The 20,561-nt window shown below is 40.7% G+C and overlaps 1 protein-coding gene across 1 annotated transcript in view; it reads right to left on the bottom strand.

Annotated features, from left to right (window-relative positions):
- Nucleotides 1-19,991, bottom strand: part of LOC128649531 (hydroxysteroid 11-beta-dehydrogenase 1-like protein) — a 156,649-nt gene extending 136,658 nt beyond the window's left edge. The window contains exons 1-3 of the mRNA XM_053702866.1: nucleotides 19,820-19,991; nucleotides 19,469-19,599; nucleotides 5,384-5,495 (exon numbers count right to left, since the gene is read on the bottom strand). Coding sequence (XP_053558841.1) covers nucleotides 5,384-5,495; nucleotides 19,469-19,599; nucleotides 19,820-19,901 — 325 coding nt within the window. The 5' untranslated portion in view covers nucleotides 19,902-19,991. The remainder of the gene's footprint in view (nucleotides 1-5,383; nucleotides 5,496-19,468; nucleotides 19,600-19,819) is intronic.
- Nucleotides 19,992-20,561: the final 570 nt, after the last annotated feature.

Below are 20,561 nucleotides of genomic sequence, written 5' to 3' on the forward strand. Positions count from 1 at the left end.
TTAAAATTGTTGTAATATTTTTCTTATGTTTGTAAATATTTTATTATTTTCTGTAACTTAGTTCTTTTTTATTTTTTGTACTTTAGATAGTTTATTTAATTGTATTTATTTGTAGCAATTGTGTTTAATTAATTTATTGATAGTGTAGTGTTAGGTTAATTGTAGGTAATTGTAGGTAGTTTATTTAATTATTTTATTGATAGGGTAGTGTTAGGTTTAATTATATCTTAGGTTAGGATTTATTTTACAGGTAAATTTGTAATTATTTTAACTAGGTAACTATTAAATAGTTCTTAACTATTTAATAGCTATTGTACCTGGTTAAAATAAATACAAAGTTACCTGTAAAATAAATATTAATCCTAAAATAGCTATAATATAAATGTAATTTATATTGTAGCTATATTAGGATTTATTTTACAGGTAAGTATTTAGCTTTAAATAGGAATCATTTATTTAATAAGAGTTAATTTATTTCGTTAGATAAAAATTATATTTAACTTAGGGGGGTGTTAGTGTTAGGGTTAGACTTAGCTTTAGGGGTTAATACATTTATTAGAATAGCGGTGAGCTCCGGTTGGCAGATTAGGGGTTAATAATTGAAGGTAGGTGTCGGCGATGTTAGGGAGGGCAGATTAGGGGTTAATACTATTTATGATAGGGTTAGTGAGGCGGATTAGGGGTTAATAACTTTATTATAGTAGCGCTCAGGTCCGCTCGGCAGATTAGGGGTTAATAAGTGTAGGTAGGTGTCGGCGACGTTGTGGGGGGCAGATTAGGGGTTAATAAATATAACATAGGGGTCGGCGATGTTAGGGGCAGAAGATTAGGGGTACATAGGGATAACGTAGGTGGCGGCGATTTGCGGTCGGAAGATTAGGGGTTAATTATTTTAAGTAGCTTGCGGCGACGTTGTGGGGGGCAAGTTAGGGGTTAATAAATATAATATAGGGGTCGGCGGGGTTAGGGGCAGCAGATTAGGGGTACATAAGTATAACGTAGGTGGCGGTCGGCAGATTAGGGGTTAAAAATTTTAATCGAGTGGCGGCGATGTGGGGGGACCTCGGTTTAGGGGTACATAGGTAGTTTATGGGTGTTAGTGTACTTTAGGGCACAGTAGTTAAGAGCTTTATAAACCGGCGTTAGCCAGAAAGCTCTTAACTCCTGCTTTTTTCAGGCGGCTGGAATCTTGTCGTTAGAGCTCTAACGCTCACTGCAGAAACGACTCTAAATACCAGCGTTAGAAAGATCCCATTGAAAAGATAGGCTACGCAAATGGCGTAGGGGGATCTGCGGTATGGAAAAGTCGCGGCTGTAAAGTGAGCGTTAGACCCTTTAATCACTGACTCCAAATACCAGCGGGCGGCCAAAACCAGCGTTAGGAGCCTCTAACGCTGGTTTTGACGGCTACCGCCGAACTCTAAATCTAGGCCTAAATATGCTCTGGTTTTTGGGGGGAAGTTTTAGTCTGAAATGTCGGGTCCTTAAGGGGTTAAAACTAATTTGATTTAAAATGTTCTTGAATTATCTCAATTTTAAAACTATTGCGCAATAGGTTAGAAGCACATGTTAAGCAGGTCTGGAAATGCAGAATTCAGAACAAATAAATGTAAATATCAAAACAGAAAAAAACACAAACACAATATTGTACATCAAACCTGTGCATGCTTGAAAAATTAATTCAGGGTCAGAGTATCGATATGTGCATTAGAGTTAGAGAGGACATGGATAAGGGTGTTTGCTGATAAAATATTGATTAAAGATTAGGGGCCAGATAATCGATTACAAGTGGTGCGGGACATGATAAGCAGTATCGTGACCGCATATTACAAGTTGAAAGCAAAAGCTCATGCTTGAACACAAACAGAAACTGTGCTAGAAAAATTAGTGTGACTGGAGACATGTAAATTGTAATGGTTAAAAAAAGTTCTTAAAACACACCCAAAACACATATATTATTAAACTCATATATACATTATATGATAACATATTAATACAAATGTTTTATAAGGGTTAAAGGGATATGGTATATTACAATATATATATTTATATAGTTCACAAAAAGCTCCAGGGTTGTTTCCACAGAAGACTCATATACAATGTCAAAATTCCAAATCACTGTGCCTTAGTTAATAAAACGTATTTATTTATTATATTTAAAATCTATTCACAGAAAGAAAAGACAGATTCTATGGGATTGTAGTTGTTACCGGAGTGTTATGTCATCTACGCTGCCATAGAATATTTAAGATAGCAAAATGAATATGTTTTATTAATTAAGGCACTGTGCTTAGGTTATTCAACTTTACAGTAATTGGAATTTTGGCATTATATATATATATATATATATATATATATATCTGTGGGGGAGGGGGGTTATATGTGTATTTATATACAGTATATATATATATATATATATATATATATATATATATATATATATACACATGCATACATCTCTCTCTCTCCAAAAAATAGATAGATCAGGCAAAGTTCTGAAGTTAGCCTAACTTTATACTTAATTTTTTGCTTTGAGCGCAAATAGCGTGCAAGCAAAATAAATATTTAGCGTACCACAAGTACACACGAAACTGGTCTTCAGCCAGTGCTATCTGACAACTGACCAGAACAATATAAGAGGTTATTACATAATTTTTCAGACTCCCGTCATTTTATCATAATAAAAACTTTATGACTTTGACCTGTGTGCAATGTGTTCTAACTGTGCTGCAAATCTCTCTGCTAACACTGCAATCCATTAAACTGACAAGTGTGCCCCCTTGTTACTGAAAAAAGTTATATTGGAAGTGACAGTGTTCAATAAAGTAAAATAGTTCAAGGCTTAAAGGACCAGTAAACCGTCGATTTGCATAATTAAGAACTGCATGATAACAAGACAATGCCATAGCACTTAGTCTGATCTTCACATGAGTAGTAGATTTTTTTCTTACAAATTTCAAAGTTATGTATATTTCCACTCCCCCTGTACCATGTGACAGCCATCAGCCAATCACAAATGCATATATGTATATGCTGTGAATTCTTGCACATGCTCAGTTGGAGCTGGTGACTCAAAAAGTGTAAATATAAAAGACGGTGCATATTTTATTTAATAAAAGTAAATTGGAAAGTTGTTTAAAATGAAATGATGTATCTGAATCATGAAAGTTTAATTTGATTTGAGTGTCCCTTTAAGAGGGGACAGTAAACAATTACAATACATTTATGCTGTGTTGATATAGAAAAACATATCAGCCAAGTCTTAAAGGACCACTCAGTGCCGTAGAATAAATAATAAAAAGACAATGCAATAGCACTTACTCTGAATTTCAAATACGCTGTAGATTTTTTTCTGACAAATCTATTTTTTCTCCCATTTTCCAGCCCCCTGTATCATGACAGACATCAGCCAATCACAGACTAGTATATGAATACCCTGTGAGCTTGTGCACATGCTCAGTAGGAGTTTGTTCTCCAAAAAGTGTAAATATAAAAAGACTGTGCAAAATTTGATAATGAAAGTAAATTGGAAAGTGTATTAAAACTGCTGCTCTAACTGAATCATAAAAGTTTATTTTGACTTGAGTGTCCCTTTAATTTTTTAAAAACACACACAAAAAAAAAACTTTTTACTGCAATTATTTATCAATAGCCAAACTCCACCCACTATTTGCCTTATTTAGAGGAGCCAATCTGGGCTTGAGTCTGCAGATTACAGGGCCCAGCTATAGTATTAGCATAGAGTGCATTGTATAGCAGTTGGTTTCTCATAAAGCCTATTAGGGAAAGATATAGAGCAGAGTTAGCCTTGAGAAGTCAGCAGGGTGCAGTTTTAGGTCTGGAAATTAGAAATTGCTCAATTTTCAGAGCTAATTACAAAACAAAAGGATAAAATAAATAATGAAAATATACTGCAAAGTTGTTTTATTATGCATAAATATTTTATATACAAATCCCAAGGCGTTTACTGCTCTTTTAATGGAAACATTGGGAAAATGTAGAATCCAGACTAATAAATATGTGGCTATAAAGTAAAAGTCTCATCATACTAAAAGATGGGGTGAAAAGCAGAGTTTACATATAGTACTGATCAGAGGTGACATTTAATGAGCATTGAGCAATGCAGAAGAGGAAGGGATGTAAGCATGGGGGATTTATAGCTGTCTTTGATAGTAACCTGAGGTGTAGAAGAGAAGATTTCTTTAGAGTAAAAAAATAAGCTAAGAGCACACTTTATCTGGCAGGAAACTGATGCCATCCACAGTACGATACGGTAAATGGGATATGCTGGAAGCACAAAGAAATAGTAACAGACATGTGAGCAAGTTGTGTGTCACAGAGCCGGCTAGAAGGGGCATATAGGCGTAAAAAAGCAATTCTAGCTATGCTCCATGTGAGTTATGTAATGTAGGATAGGATTTTAGTCATTAATAGTGTATGGATGGTTATCATTATTATACAGTGCAGTGTACTCATCCCCACTATACAGGGAAGCAGCATTCTTATCAGTGTGGTCTCTGAACAACTCCTTATCATTGCCTCACAGATACTCAGGGGCATATTTATCAAGCTCTGAATGGAGCTTGATGCCCCGTGTTTCTGGCGAGCCTGCAGGCTTGCCAGAAACAGCAGTTATGAAGCAGCAGTCACAAAGACCGCTGCTCCATAACCTGTCCGCCTGCTCAGAGCAGGCGGACAGACATCACCGGAAATCAACCCAATCGAGTACGATCGGGTTGATTGACACCCCCCTGCTGGCGGCCCATTGGCCACGAGTCTGCAGGGGGCGGCGTTGCACCAGCAGCTCTTGTGAGCTGCTGAATACGGTAAGCGTATTGCTCGCCATATTCTGCAAGGTCTGTCGGACCTGATCCGTACTGTCGGATCAGGTCCGACAGACCTTGATAAATAGAGGCCTCGGTATCAATATACAGAATTCTTATTAGCAGTGTAAAGTTATTCATCTTCATTATACAATGATGTCTATTCGTTCTACATCAGTTAATATTATACAGCCCTACATGCTCATTTTCAGATGTACAAATGTCGAAATATTTTTGATATGAAAATACTGATGCCTATTACAAGATACTACTACTATATATAATGGAAAGATTTTTTTTATGTTTTATCATATAGCTTATATGTACAGTCAGGGTAAAAAATAAATATTTGAATGATTTATCAAATCTCACTTTTACTATCAGTTACATTTGCAACTTTACTGAGCTGCTTTAATGGTTACATTTTCCAAAATTGAATTAGTCTCCTCCACTTGTGTGGTGTTTAAAACATGACTTTTGTTCTGTAGCCCTTTAAGGACAGCGTGCATAAGGGATTCCCCAATCCCATAATCAGCATAAACCCTCTCATTTTAACTCACCCAGTGCAGTAACTGCCTGTTGAATCACTTCTGCTGGAGCTTCTGGGGAGCCCATGTCTGCCAAGACCAGAGAGACTTTTTTTGCTCCAAGTTCCAAACATTTTTTGCGAACCTGTAGCCAATCAAAATGAGACACCTAAAATAAGTATTCTATTGTCTGCGTTAGATTATATTATTTTGCCTCTACTCAGTCTCACTCTACACCTTTGGCAATCATACTTAAAGGGACAGTGTACTATGATCTGTTTTCTAATTTAGGGTCAGATTACTAGTGCTACCAACAAGCAAAAAGGGGTTTACCGTGGGTGTTTGAGCTTGTCGAGTTCAGTACTCATATTACAAGTTAAAAGTAAACGCAAACAAATGAGCATAATCTTGATTTACGCTAGAATGAATACCGCATACTCAGAGCTCTGGTTAACTGTTTCGGGAAACAAATCACAAAAAACATTAAAAAATGCATTAAAAAACATAATTTATGCTTACCTGATAAATTTATTTCTCTTGTAGTGTATCCAGTCCAGGGATCATCCATTACTTATGGGATATTCTCCTTCCCAACAAGATGTTGCAAGAGGATCACCCAAAGCAGAGCTGCTATATAGCTCCTCCCCTCACTGCCATATCCAGTCATTCGACCGAAACAAGACGAGAAAGGAGAAACCATAGGGTGCAGTGGTGACTGTAGTTTAATTAAAATTTAGACCTGCCTTAAAAGGACAGGGCGGGCCGTGGACTGGATACACTACAAGAGAAATAAATTTATCAGGTAAGCATAAATTATGTTTTCTCTTAAGTGTATCCAGTCCACGGATCATCCATTACTTATGGGATACCAATACCAAAGCTAAAGTACACGGATGATGGGAGGGACAAGGCAGGATTAAATGGAAGGAACCACTGCCTGAAGAACCTTTCTCCCAAAAACAGCCTCCGAAGAAGCAAAAGTATCAAATTTGTAAAATTTTGAAAAGGTGTGAAGCGAAGACCAAGTCGCAGCCTTGCAAATCTGTTCAACAGAGGCCTCATTTTTAAAGGCCCAGGTGGAAGCCACAGCTCTAGTAGAATGAGCTGTAATCCTTTCAGGGGGCTGCTGTCCAGCAGTCTCATAGGCTAAGAAAATTATGCTCCGAAGCCAAAAGGAAAGAGAGGTTGCCGAAGCTTTTTGACCTCTCCTCTGTCCAGAGTAAACGACAAACAGGGAAGATGTTTGGCGAAAATCTTTAGTAGCTTGTAAGTAAAACTTCAAGGCACGGACTACGTCCAGATTATGTAAGAGACGTTCCTTCTTCGAAGAAGGATTAGGACACAATGATGGAACAACAATCTCTTGATTGATATTCTTGTTAAAAACCACCTCAGGTAAAAACCCAGGTTTGGTACGCAGAACTACCTTATCTGCATGAAAAATCAGATAAGGAGAATCACATTGTAAGGCAGATAGCTCAGAGACTCTTCGAGCCGAGGAAATAGCCATCAAAAACAGAACTTTCCAAGATAAAAGTTTAATATCAATGGAATGAAGGGATTCAAACGGAACTCCTTGAAGAACTTTAAGAACCAAGTTTAAGCTCCACAGGGGAGCAACAGTTTTAAACACAGGCTTAATTCTAACCAAAGCCTGACAAAAAGCCTGGATGTCTGGAACCTCTGCCAGACACTTGTGTAAAAGAATAGACAGAGCAGAAATCTGTCCTTTTAAAGAACTAGCTGATAATCCTTTGTCCAAACCCTATTGGAGAAAGGACAATATCCTAGGAATCCTAACGTTACTCCATGAGTAATTCTTGGATTCACACCAATAAAGATATTTACGCCATATCTTATGGTAGATTTTCCTGGTGACAGGCTTTCGTGCCTGTATTAAGGTATCAATGACTGACTCGGAGAAGCCACGCCTTGATAGGATCAAGCTTCAATCTCCATGCAGTCAGTCTCAGAGAAATTAGATTTGGATGATTGAAAGGACCTTGTATTAGAAGGTCCTGCCTCAGAGGCAGAGTCCATGGTGGAAAGGATGACATGTCCACTAGGTCTGCATACCAGGTCCTGCGTGGCCACGCAGGCGCTATCAGAATCACCGATGCTCTCTTCTGCTTGATTTTGGCAATCAGTCGAGGGAGCAGAGGAAACGGTGGAAACACATAAGCCAGGTTGAAGAACCAAGGAGCTGCTAGAGCATCTATCAGCGTCGCTCCTGGGTCCCTGGACCTGGATCCGTAACAAGGAAGCTTGGCGTTCTGGCGAGACACCATGAGATCCAGTTCTGGTTTGCCCCAACGATGGATCAGTTGAGCAAACACCTCCGGATGGAGTTCCCACTCCCCCGGATGAAAAGTCTGACAACTTAGAAAATCCGCTTCCCAGTTCTCTACGCCTGGGATGTGGATCGCTGACAGATGGCAAGAGTGAGACTCTGCCCAGTGAATTATCTTTGAGACTTCTAACATTGCTAGGGAACTCCTGGTTCCTCCTTGATGGTTGATGTAAGCCACAGTCGTGATGTTGTCCGACTGAAATCTGATGAACCTCAGGGTTGCTAACTGAGGCCAAGCTAGAAGAGCATTGAATATTGCTCTTAACTCCAGAATATTTATTGGGAGGAGTTTCTCTTCCTGAGTCCACGATCCCTGAGCCTTCAGGGAGTTCCAGACTGCGCCCCAACCTAGAAGGCTGGCATCTGTTGTTACAATCGTCCAATTTAGCCTGCGAAAGGTCATACCCATGGACAGATGGACCCGAGATAGCCACCAGAGAAGAGAATCTCGGGTCTCTTGATCCAGATTTAGTAGAGGGGACAAATCTGAGTAATCCCCATTCCACTGACTTAGCATGCATAATTGTAGCGGTCTGAGATGAAGGCGCGCAAATGGCACTATGTCCATTGCCGCTACCATTAAGCCGATTACTTCCATGCACTGAGCCACTGACGGACGTGGAATGGAATGAAGGACACGGCAAGCATTTAGAAGTTTTGATAACCTGGACTCCGTCAGGTAAATTTTCATCTCTACAGAATCTATAAGAGTCCCTAGGAAGGTGACTCTTGTGAGTGGGGATAGAGAACTCTTTTCCACGTTCACTTTCCACCCATGCGACCTCAGAAATGCCAGAACTATCTCTGTATGAGACTTGGCAATTTGAAAGCTTGATGCCTGTATCAGGATGTCGTCTAGATACGGAGCCACCGCTATGCCTCGCGGTCTTAGAACCGCCAGAAGTGAGCCCAGAACCTTTGTAAAGATTCTCGGGGCTGTGGCCAACCCGAAGAGAAGAGCTACAAATTGGTAATGCCTGTCTAGAAAGGCAAACCTTAGGAACCGATGAGGATCTTTGTGAATCGGTATGTGAAGGTAGGCATCCTTTAAGTCCACTGTGGTCATGTACTGACCCTCTTGGATCATGGGTATGATGGCCTGAATAGTTTCCATTTTGAATGATGGAGCTCTGAGGAATTTGTTTAAGATCTTTAGATCCAAGATTGGTCTGAAGGTTCCCTCTTTCTTGGGAACCACAAACAGATTTGAATAAAACCCCTGTCCCTGTTCCGTCCGCGGAACTGGATGGATCACTCCCATTACTAGGAGGTCTTGCACACAGCTTAGGAATGCCTCTTTCTTTATCTGGTTTGCTGATAACCTTGAAAGATGAAATCTCCCTTGTGGAGGAGAAGCTTTGAAGTCCAGAAGATATCCCTGAGATATGATCTCCAACGCCCAGGGATCCTGAACATCTCTTGCCCACGCCTGGGCGAAGAGAGAAAGTCTGCCCCCCACTAGATCCGTTTCCGGATAGGGGGCCGTTCCTTCATGCTGTCTTGGGGGCAGCAGCAGGTTTTCTGGCCTGCTTGCCCTTGTTCCAGGACTGGTAAGGTTTCGAGGCCTGTCTGGAATGAGCAACAGTTCCCTCTTGTTTTGAAGCGGAGGAAGTTGATGCTGCTCCTGCCTTGAAATTTCGAAAGGCACGAAAATTAGACTGTTTGGCCCTTGATTTGGCCCTGTCCTGAGGAAGGGTATGACCCTTGCCTCCAGTAATGTCAGCAATAATTTCCTTCAAGCCAGGCCTGAATAAGGTCTGCCCCTTGAAAGGAATGTTGAGTAACTTAGACTTTGAAGTCACGTCAGCTGACCAGGATTTAAGCCATAGCGCCCTACGCGCCTGGATGGCGAATCCGGAATTCTTAGCCGTTAGTTTAGTCAAATGAACAATGGCATCAGAAACAAATGAGTTAGCTAGCTTAAGCGTTCTAAGCTTGTCAATAATTTCCTCCAATGGAGCTGTATGGATGGCCTCTTCCAGGGCCTCAAACCAGAATGCCGCCGCAGCAGTGACAGGCGCAATGCATGCAAGGGGCTGCAAAATAAAACCTTGTTGAATAAACATTTTCTTAAGGTAACCCTCTAATTTTTTATCCATTGGATCTGAAAAAGCACAACTGTCCTCAACCGGGATAGTGGTACGCTTTGCTAAAGTAGAAATTGCTCCCTTCACCTTAGGGACCGTCTGCCATAAGTCCCGTGTAGTGGCGTCCATTGGAAAAAAAATTCTAAATATAGGAGGTGGGGAAAAGGGCACACCGGGTCTATCCCACTCCTTGCTAATAATTTCTGTAAGCCTTTTAGGTATAGGAAAAACGTCAGTACACACCGGCACCGCATAGTATCTATCCAGCCTACACAATTTCTCTGGAATTGCAACTGTGTTACAGTCATTCAGAGCAGCTAATACCTCCCCAAGCAATACACAGAGGTTCTCAAGCTTAAATTTAAAATTAGAAATCTCTGAATCAGGTTTCCCCGAGTCAGAGATGTCACCCACAGACTGAAGCTCTCCGTCCTCATGTTCTGCATACTGTGACGCAGTATCAGACATGGCTCTAACAGCATTTGCGCGCTCTGTATCTCTCCTAACCCCAAAGCTATTGCGCTTGCCTCTTAATTCAGGCAATCTAGATAATACCTCTGACAGGGTATTATTCATGATTGCAGCCATGTCCTGCAAGGTAATCGCTATGGGCGTCCCTGATGTAATTGGCGCCATATTAGCGTGTGTCCCCTGAGCGGGAGGCGAAGGGTCTGACACGTGGGGAGAGTTAGTCGGCATAACTTCCCCCTTGACAGAACCCTCTGGTGATAATTCTTTTATAGATAAAGACTGATCTTTACTGTTTAAGGTGAAATCAATACATTTAGTACACATTTTCCTATGGGGCTCCACCATGGCTTTCAAACAAAATGAACAAGTAGGTTCCCCTGTATCAGACATGTTTAAACAGACTAGCAATGAGACTAGCAAGCTTGGAAAACACTTAAAATAAGTTTACAAGCAATATAAAAAACGTTACTGTGCCTTTAAGAAACACAAATTTTGTCCAAATTTGAAATAAAAGTGAAAAAAGGCAGTTACACTAACAAAATTTTTACAGTGTATGTAACAAGTCAGCAGAGCATTGCACCCACTTGCAAATGGATGATTAACCCCTTAATAACAAAAACAGAATAATAAATGACAAAAACGTTTTTTAAACAGTCACAACAACTGCCACAGTCTACTGTGATTGTTACCCTCCTCAAACACGACTTTGAAGCCTTTTGAGCCCTTCAGAGATGTCCTGTATCATGCAGAGGGAAGCTGAATGTCTCTGTCAGTATTTTTATCTGCACAGAAAAGCACTAAAAAAGGCCCCTCCCACTCATATTACAACAGTGGAAAGCCTCCAGGAACTGTTTCTAGGCAAAATTCAAGCCAGCCATGTGGAAAAAACTAGGCCCCAATAAGTTTTATCACCAAACATATATAAAAAACGATTAAACATGCCAGCAAATGTTTTAAAATACATACTCTTATAAAAGTGTATCTCTATTAATAAGCCTGATACCAGTCGCTATCACTGCATTTAAGGCTTTACTTACATTACTTCGGTATCAGCAGCATTTTCTAGCAAATTCCATCCCTAGAAAAATATTTTAACTGCACATACCTTATTGCAGGAAAACCTGCACGCTATTCCCCCTCTGAAGTTACCTCACTCCTCAGAATATGTGAGAACAGCAAAGGATCTTAGTTACTTCTGCTAAGATCATAGAAAACGCAGGCAGATTCTTCTTCCAAATACTGCCTGAGATAAACAGTAAACTCCGGTACCATTTAAAAATAACAAACTTTTGATTGAAGAAATAAACTAAGTCTAAAACACCACAGTCCTCTTACGACCTCCATCTTAGTTGAGAGTTGCAAGAGAATGACTGGATATGGCAGTGAGGGGAGGAGCTATATAGCAGCTCTGCTGTGGGTGATCCTCTTGCAACTTCCTGTTGGGAAGGAGAATATCCCAAAAGTAATGGATGATCCGTGGACTGGATACACTTAACAAGAGAAAGTACAGTTACACTCATAATAACGCTATCTAAATAAAAACAGAATTTATGCTTACCTGATAAATTACTTTCTCTTACGGTGTATTCAGTCCACGGATTCATCCTTACTTGTGGGATATTCTCAATCCCTACAGGAAGTGGCAAAGAGAGCACACAGCAAAGCTGTCCATATAGCTCCCCTCAGGCTCCGCCCCCCCAGTCATTCGACCGACAGTTAGGAGAAAAATGAGAACCATGGGGTGCAGTGGTGACTGCAGTTATTTTAAATTAAATTTGAACCTGACTTAAATGTCAGGGCGGGCCGTGGACTGAATACACCCTAAGAGAAAGTAATTTATCAGGTAAGCATAAATTCTGTTTTCTCTTACTTGGTGTATTCAGTCCACGGATTCATCCTTACTTGTGGGATACCAATACCAAAGCATTTAGGACACGGATGAAGGGAGGGAACAAGTCAGGTCACCTAAATGGAAGGCACCACTGCTTGCAAGACCTTTCTCCCAAAAATAGCGATAAAATCCGAAGAAGCAAAAGTATCGAATTTGTAAAATTTGGCAAATGTATGCAGTGAAGACCAAGTCGCTGCCTTACAAATCTGTTCAACAGAAGCCTCATTCTTGAAAGCCCATGTGGAAACCACAGCTCTGGTGGAATGAGCTGTAATTCGTTCAGGAGGCTGCTGTCCAGCAGTCTCATAAGCCAATCGGATGATGCTTTTCAGCCAAAAGGAAAGAGAGGTAGCAGTCGCTTTCTGACCTGTCCTCTTACCAGAATAGACGACAAACAAGGATGATGTTTGTCTGAAATCTTTAGTTGCTTTTAAATAGAATTTTAAAGCACGAACCACGTCAAGATTGTGTAAAAGTCGTTCCTTCCTAGAAACTGGATTAGGACATAGAGAAGGAACAATAATTTCCTGTTTAATATTCTTATTAGAAACCACTTTTGGAAGAAAACCAGGTTTGGTACGCAAAACAACCTTATCTGCATGGAACACCAGATAGGGTGAATTACACTGCAAAGCAGACAATTCAGAAACTCTTCGAGCAGAAGAAATGGCTACTAAAAACAAAACTTTCCAAGATAATAACTTAATATCTATGGAATGTAAAGGTTCAAGCGGAACCCCTTGAAGAACTGAAAGAACTAAATTTAGACTCCAAAGAGGAGCCACAGGCTTGTAAACAGGCTTGATTCTAACTAGGGCCTGTGCAAACTCCTGAACGTCTGGTACAGCTGCCAGGCGCTTATGTAACAGAATAGACAGAGCAGATATCTGTCCCTTTAAGGAACTAGCTGACAGACCTTTCTCCAATCCTTCTTGGAGAAAAGCCAGTATCCTTGGAATCCTAACCTTACTCCACGAGTAACCCTTGGATTCACACCAACCAAGATATTTCCGCCATATCTTATGGTAAATTTTCCTGGTGACAGGCTTTCTGGCCTGTATCAGAGTGTCTTTAACTGATTCAGAGAAACCACGCTTAGCTAGGATTAAGCGTTCAATCTCCAAGCAGTCAGTTGCAGAGAAACTAGATTTGGATGCTTGAAAGGACCTTGAATTAGAAGATCCTGCCTCGATGGCAGTTTCCATGGTGGGACCGATGACATGTCCACTAGGTCTGCATACCAAGTCCTGCGTGGCCACGCAGGTGCTATCAGAATTACCAAAGTCTTCTCCTGTTTGATTCTGGCTATTAGCCGAGGGAGAAGAGGAAAGGGTGGAAAGACATAAGCTAGACTGAATGACCAAGGCGCTATTAAAGCATCTATCAATGCCGCCTTGGGATCCCTGGATCTGGATCTGTAAAGGGGAAGTTTGGTGTTCTGACGGGACGCCATCAGATCCAATTCTGGAATGCCCCATAGCTGGGTCAGCTGAACAAAAACCTCCGGGTGGAGTTTACACTCCCCCGGATGAAAAGTCTGACGACTTAGAAAATCCGCTTCTAAGTTGTCTACCCCTGGGATGTGAATTGCAGATAGATGGCAGGAGTGATCCTCCGCCCATTTGATGATCTTGGATACTTCCTTCATCGCTAGGGAACTCTTTGTTCCTCCCTGATGATTGATGTACGCTACAGTCGTGATGTTGTCCGACTGAAATCTGATGAATTTGGCCTCCGCTAATTGTGGCCATGCTTGGAGCGTGTTGAATATCACTCTCAGCTCCAAAATGTTTATCGGGAGAAGAGATTCTTCCCGAGAACATAGACCCTGAGCCTTCAGGGAGTTCCAGACCACACCCCAGCCTAACAGACTGGCGTCGGTCGTGACAATGATCCACTCCGGTCTGCGGAAACTCATTCCTTGAGACAGGTGAACTTGAGACAACCACCAGAGAAGAGAGTCTCTGGTTTTCTGGTCCATTTGTATTTGAGGAGATAAATCTGCGTAATCCCCATTCCACTGCTTGAGCATGCACAGTTACTGTGGTCTGAGATGAATTCTGACGTCCATTGCCGCCACCATTAAACCAATTACCTCCATGCACTGAGCCACAGAAGGCCGAGGAATGGAATGAAGAGCTCGGCAGGTGTTCAACAGTTTGGACTTCCTGAAATCTGTCAGAAAGATTTTCATCTCTACCGAGTCTATTAGTGTTCCCAGGAAGGGAACCCTTGTAAGCGGGGACAGAGAACTTTTTTCTACGTTCACCTTCCAGCCGTGAGACCTTAGAAAGGCCAGAACAATGTCCGTATGAGCCTTGGCTCTGTGGAAAGACGACGCCTGTATTAATATGTCGTCTAGGTAAGGTGCTACTGCAATGCCCCGCGGTCTTAGTACCGCCAGAAGGGAACCTAGCACCTTTGTGAAAATTCTGGGAGCGGTGGCCAACCCGAAGGGAAGGGCCACGAATTGGTAATGTTTGTCCAGAAAGGCGAACCTTAGGAACTGATGGTGATCTTTGTGGATAGGAATATGTAGGTACGCATTCTTTAGATCTACGGTAGTCATATATTGACCTTCCTGGATCATCTGCAAGATTGTCCGAATGGTTTCCATCTTGAAAGACGGAAATCTGAGGAATTTGTTAAGAATCTTTAGATCCAGGATTGGCCTGAAAGTTCCCTCCTTTTTGGGAACTACGAACAGGTTTGAGTAAAAGCCCAGTTCTTGTTCTGCAATTGGAACTGGGTGTATTACTCCCATTTTTAGGAGATCTTCTACACAGCGTAAGAACGCCTGTTTCTTTGTTTGGTCTGAAGACAAACGAGAACTGTGGAACCTTCCCCTTGGGGGAGAATCCTTGAATTCTAGAAGGTACCCCTGAGCAACTATTTCTAATGCCCAGGGATCCGGAACGTCTCTTGCCCAGGCCTGAGCAAAGAGAGAAAGTCTGTCCCCTACTAGATCCGGTCCCGGATCGTGGGGCTACCCCTTCATGCTGTCTTGGTAGCAGGAGCAGGCTTCTTGGCCTGCTTACCCTTATTCCAGCCCTGCAATAGTTTCCAGGTTGCTTTGGGCTGGGAAGCGTTACCTTGCTTTGTGATAGCAGAGGTTGCAGCAGGTCCGCTCCTGAAGTTGCGAAAGGAGCGAAAATTAGCCTTGTTTTTGGCCTTAAACGGCCTATCTTGTGGAAGGGCATGACCCTTGCCCCCAGTGATATCTGAAATAATTTATTTCAGCTCTGGGCCGAAAAGGGTCTTCCCCTTGAAGGGAATATTTAACAGTTTTGTTTTGGACGACACATCCGCCGACCATGATTTGAGCCAAAGCGCTCTTCGTTTTTCGACGCTAGTTTAGCTAACTGGAAAGCGGCATCAGTGATAAAAGAATTAGCCAGCTTTAGAGCATGAATTCTATCCATGACCTCATCGTATGAAGTCTCCCTCTGGAGCGACTCCTCCAGGGCCTCAAACCAAAAAGCCGCTGCAGTAGTAACAGGAATTATGCAGGCAATTGGTTGAAGTAGAAAACCTTGTTGAACAAAAATTTTCTTCAGCAATCCTTCCAATTTTTTATCCATAGGATCTTTGAAAGCACAACTGTCCTCTATTGGTATAGTTGTACGCTTAGCAAGTGTTGAAACAGCCCCCTCTACCTTAGGGACCGTCTGCCACTCGTCTCGCCTGGGGTTGTTTATGGGGAACATTTTCTTAAAGATAGGGGGGGGGAACAAAGGGTACACCTGGTCTCTCCCACTCCCTAGTCACAATATCCGCCACCCTCTTTGGGATCGGAAATTCCTCAGTGTAAACAGGGACCTCTAAAAACCTGTCCATCTTACACAATTTTTCTGGGACCACCATGGGGTCACAATCATCCAGCGTAGCTAAAACATCCTTAAGCAGTATGCGGAGGTGTTCCAGCTTAAATTTAAACGCTAAGGAATCTGACTCTGCCCGCTGAGAAACTTTTCCTGTATCAGAAATTTCTCCCTCATTCAGACCTTCCCTCACTGCTACTTCTGAGTTTTGTGAGGTTACTACAGATAAATTATCCAAAGTGTCTGATTGCTCATCCTCTGTATTTAAAACTGAGCTATCGCGCTTTCTTGGAAAAACTGGCAGTTTGGATAAAAATGCTGCAAGGGAATTATCCATTACTGCTGCTAATTGTTGTAAAGTAATAGGGGCCAATGCGCTAGAGGTACTAGGCATCGCTTGCGCGGGCGTAACTGGTGTCGACACATGGGGAGAGGAAGAAGGACTATCCTCATTACCCTCTGTTAAAGAATCATCTTGGGCTACATTTTTAAGTGTCACTGGATGGTCTTTAAAATGCTTAGATGTTTTAGCACACTTTACACATAAATGTAATGGGGGTACCGCCATGGCTTTTAAACATAAAGAACAAGGTCTATCTGAAGTCTCAGACATGTTTGACAGACTTATACAGCACTACAATACAGAAAAAAACACTTTTTGAAAAAACTTTACTGTGTCTTTAAATAATAAAAAGCACACACTTTTTTTCCAAATCAACAAAAAACATCCGATCTTTATGAAAATTTCACCACATGATCCTAATGCTTTGAAATGATTGCACACAAATTTTCAAATCAATTAACCCCTTATTGACCAAACCGGAGCAAATTGCAGTAAACAACCGGTTTAACACACTACAGCACGGTGCCACTGTCTTTGCTGTGGCCCTACCTTCCCTTAGGGTTATTTGTAGCAGAAATATAAGCCTCCTTGATGTCCTCCTGCACTCTCAGGACTCTACACATGAAGCTGCATGAGCTGTCTTGAAAATCAACTGCCCAACTGAGGCGCGAAAATGAGGCCCCCTCCCCCTTCAGTCCAGAGTTATGGGGCCTTCCTGAGTCAGACTAGGCGTCTGATAATATGCCAGGCGAAATAAAACCCCCAAAAAGTGTTTACAACGCTTCAAACACTTAAATAAATATAATATTCCATTAATAAAATAATCGATTTAGCCCATCACAGTGTCTACCAGTATTTAAGCCCTTAACTGAAGCCATCCTTCTATACTACGTTTCAGAAAATGGCTTACCTTCCCTCATGGGGATTTCTGTCAGTCTTCTAGCATTACCAGGTCTTGTTAGAAATAAATGACTGAGCATACCTTAAGCAGTTAAGCCTGCAAACTGTTCCCCCCAACTGAAGTTCTCCGGTACTCAACAGTCCTGTGTGGGAACAGCAATGGATTTTAGTTACAACATGCTAAAATCTTTTTCCTCTCAGCAGAAATCTTCATCACTTTCTGCCTCAGAGTAAATAGTACAAACCGGCACTATTTTAAAATAACAAACTCTTGATTGAAGAAATAAAAACTACAAATCTAACACCACAAACTCTTTACCCTCCCGTGGAGATGCTACTTGTTAGAGCGGCAAAGAGAATTACTGGGGGGGGCGGAGCCTGAGAGGAGCTATATGGACAGCTTTGCTGTGTGCTCTCTTTGCCACTTCCTGTAGGGATTGAGAATATCCCACAAGTAAGGATGAATCTGTGGACTGAATACACCAAGTAAGAGAAAATGATGTTAAAAAAACTGCACCAAAAAGTTATAAGAGCTCAAAGATATGAGACCTCAGGTGTTACAAAAAAAAAGACAGGCAAAAGGTTTTAACATAGAATTACATGTGTACATTTGTGTGTATATATATATATATATATATATATATATATATAAAAATGTGTGTGTGCGTACATATGTATTTATGTATTTATATGACATATAGACACATGCAAATACATATGTACACACATATAAATATATATTAAAAAGCATTGGAGCCTTTTGCAGTTAAGGAGATGAAAATATGAAAAAGCATATTTATGCAATATTTGTATTTAATAAAGTGTTATACTGTAAATATTTCACGTTCCAACGTTCTGCACATAGAGGAATATGTTCTAAGTATTTTAAATAGATATATATATATATATATATATATATATATATATATATATATATATATATGTAAATTAATCAAATAAGAGCAAATTCCACGAAGAAGTGAAAAGGGGCTCCAACCTACAAAAAGACCCAAAGGACCCTCCTTTCATTGGACTTCCACCCAAGAGTCCCCCTTACCCCAATGTTATTAGCTATCGGACCCTTGTCTTTTTCTTCAAACATAATGGAATCTAATGTTCCTTATTATGACCTGCCAAACTAGGGAGTATTTCTTATTTGAGTGAAGCCCTCATTTGGTAGATTTAGATTCAGATTCAGGGCAATCTAGCTAAAAATAATAAAAGGCACCATCATAACAATTCTCTCACAATTAAACGGTTGGGTCCTGAGAAGGATTGTGATGTTAGGGAACCTGCAGTGGTGGTCAGGTGGTGATTTAGGGTTGATTGATATAGGTGTTAAGAAGTTAATGATGTGAGGGTTATTCAGGGGGCACTGGTGTTTAATTTGGGGGTGGGCGGGTTATTAAGATTGAACTTATATGCAATTGTGGGCTATTTAAATAATCAGTGCTCTGTGCTAATGTAAAGACAACGCAAAGCGTTACGTAGTATCAGCAATTCAGCTGACTAAAGTGTTTCATGGGGCAAGGTTGAAGTGCACTTTAAGCTTTTTGCATATGCAATAAACCTATTGCATTAAAACGGTTCACGTTATGCTTTGTCATATGCTTAGAAATATTGAACAATCTTACTAAACTGACAAATAAATATTGCAAAGAAGATGAAAAAAAGTTAACCTGCAAATTTAATTATATTATCAGTGTCAGATGCCTCTGTGTTATGTACTGCAGTCAAATCCAAGAATATGCTTTCCAGAGAATCCTGATTCATCCTATAATAGGAAATCTGCAACCAAAAGGGAGCTCAAGGTACAGCGCCTTTTCTTCTGGCATTCTGTACACTGTATAAGTAGTGTTACAGAGGGATGATTTCATTGCATTTGAGCCACTGTGTCACTCTGTCATAGACAGTATTGACTATATGTGCCATAGCCATTTTTTGCCTGTCTGATTAAGAACAGGCTCTATTCTGAGGGGGGGGTACTATTTGTTTCCACGTTCAATAAAGTTTTTTATAAAATGTGCCTTTTACTGTACCACTCATTCATTTTCAAAATACTCTTCCACTCTACAGTAGTTAGCAGCAGGGACTTGCAATGGGGGTTATTATGGGCTGAAGCCCAGTGTTCTACCCTAGATCCCTGAGTGCATTTAGAGCTTTATTGGTACACAACAAGCTAGTCTTCTCTTTCCTTTCAGCACTTACTGATTTGTGGGTATAACTGTCATTTTAACAACTGCTCAACTGCTCACCTTTTGTAAAGCGTTTTCTCGTCTTGCAGTCAGTACAAGCTCAGCTCCTGCCCTTGAATAGTGATATGCTATTTCTTCTCCAATGCCTGTGCTAGCACCAGTGACAAGCACCTTTGCATTAGCAAGAATGGCTGTGACAGAAACACAAATAAGAAGAAAATATTCACAAATTGTGTCTTAAAATCATTTACTCCCATAGGCTTTTATGACATTTCCTAAAAAAGAGCAAAACACATATCTTATATGTTACAATGAATATTTTTTCCTGCTCTGTATTTAAACGATTTCCTATATTTGGCTTGTTTTTCTCTTATCACTTAATGAGTCATTTGTATACATTCTGAGACTTACCTGGGTCAAAGCTGTCCCTGTAGTAATAATGCAGTATTCCTACCAGAGCAATAATGCCCCACCCTTTTGCCAGCAACCCCATTTCTGCAAAACTAGTCCAGTGAGTTCAGCACACACTGGTCTCTGGTGGGTGCAAAGTGTGAAAACAAATTCCTCACACAGATTTGTGTCAAATAGACTACATCCTGATAGGATCACACTCTAGCTATTACCAGTTCACTAAGTACATTCCATCAGATTAACTCTTTCACTGACAGGGTGAGCAATATACTGTATCATATAAGAGGGGAAAAACAAAAAACAGCCTTACCCAGCAGATTTTGCATTAGCACACATAACATAGAACTGGAAGTATATGAACTTAAAACTTGCTTTATGGAGAAAGGAAAGAAAGAAAAGGAATGGAAAGGAAAAGAAAAGAAAGAAAATATTTAGAGTAAAGTATACATGGCCGTCACCCATTAGAGGTATATTAGGGACTATGGGGCTGATCACAAAAAACTTATCAAATTATATATTTTCAAAAATTCTCATAAAATATAATGGTGATTTTCTGCTGATAATCATTAGGGCCATACGTGGGACATACTAAACAGAATATTGGGATGGTGGGATGATTGGCTGCAATGCTAAACACTATAAATAGGTGTCAGTATACCTTTAACACACATACATAGTAATGACTGTTGTTCTTTTCTGCAGTGCTTGATACCAAGTTGCAAAAAGTAGTTGCAAATGTTTA

Source organism: Bombina bombina, chromosome 2 (genome assembly GCF_027579735.1).
Source record: "Bombina bombina isolate aBomBom1 chromosome 2, aBomBom1.pri, whole genome shotgun sequence".
NCBI classification, from domain to species: Eukaryota; Metazoa; Chordata; class Amphibia; order Anura; family Bombinatoridae; genus Bombina; species Bombina bombina.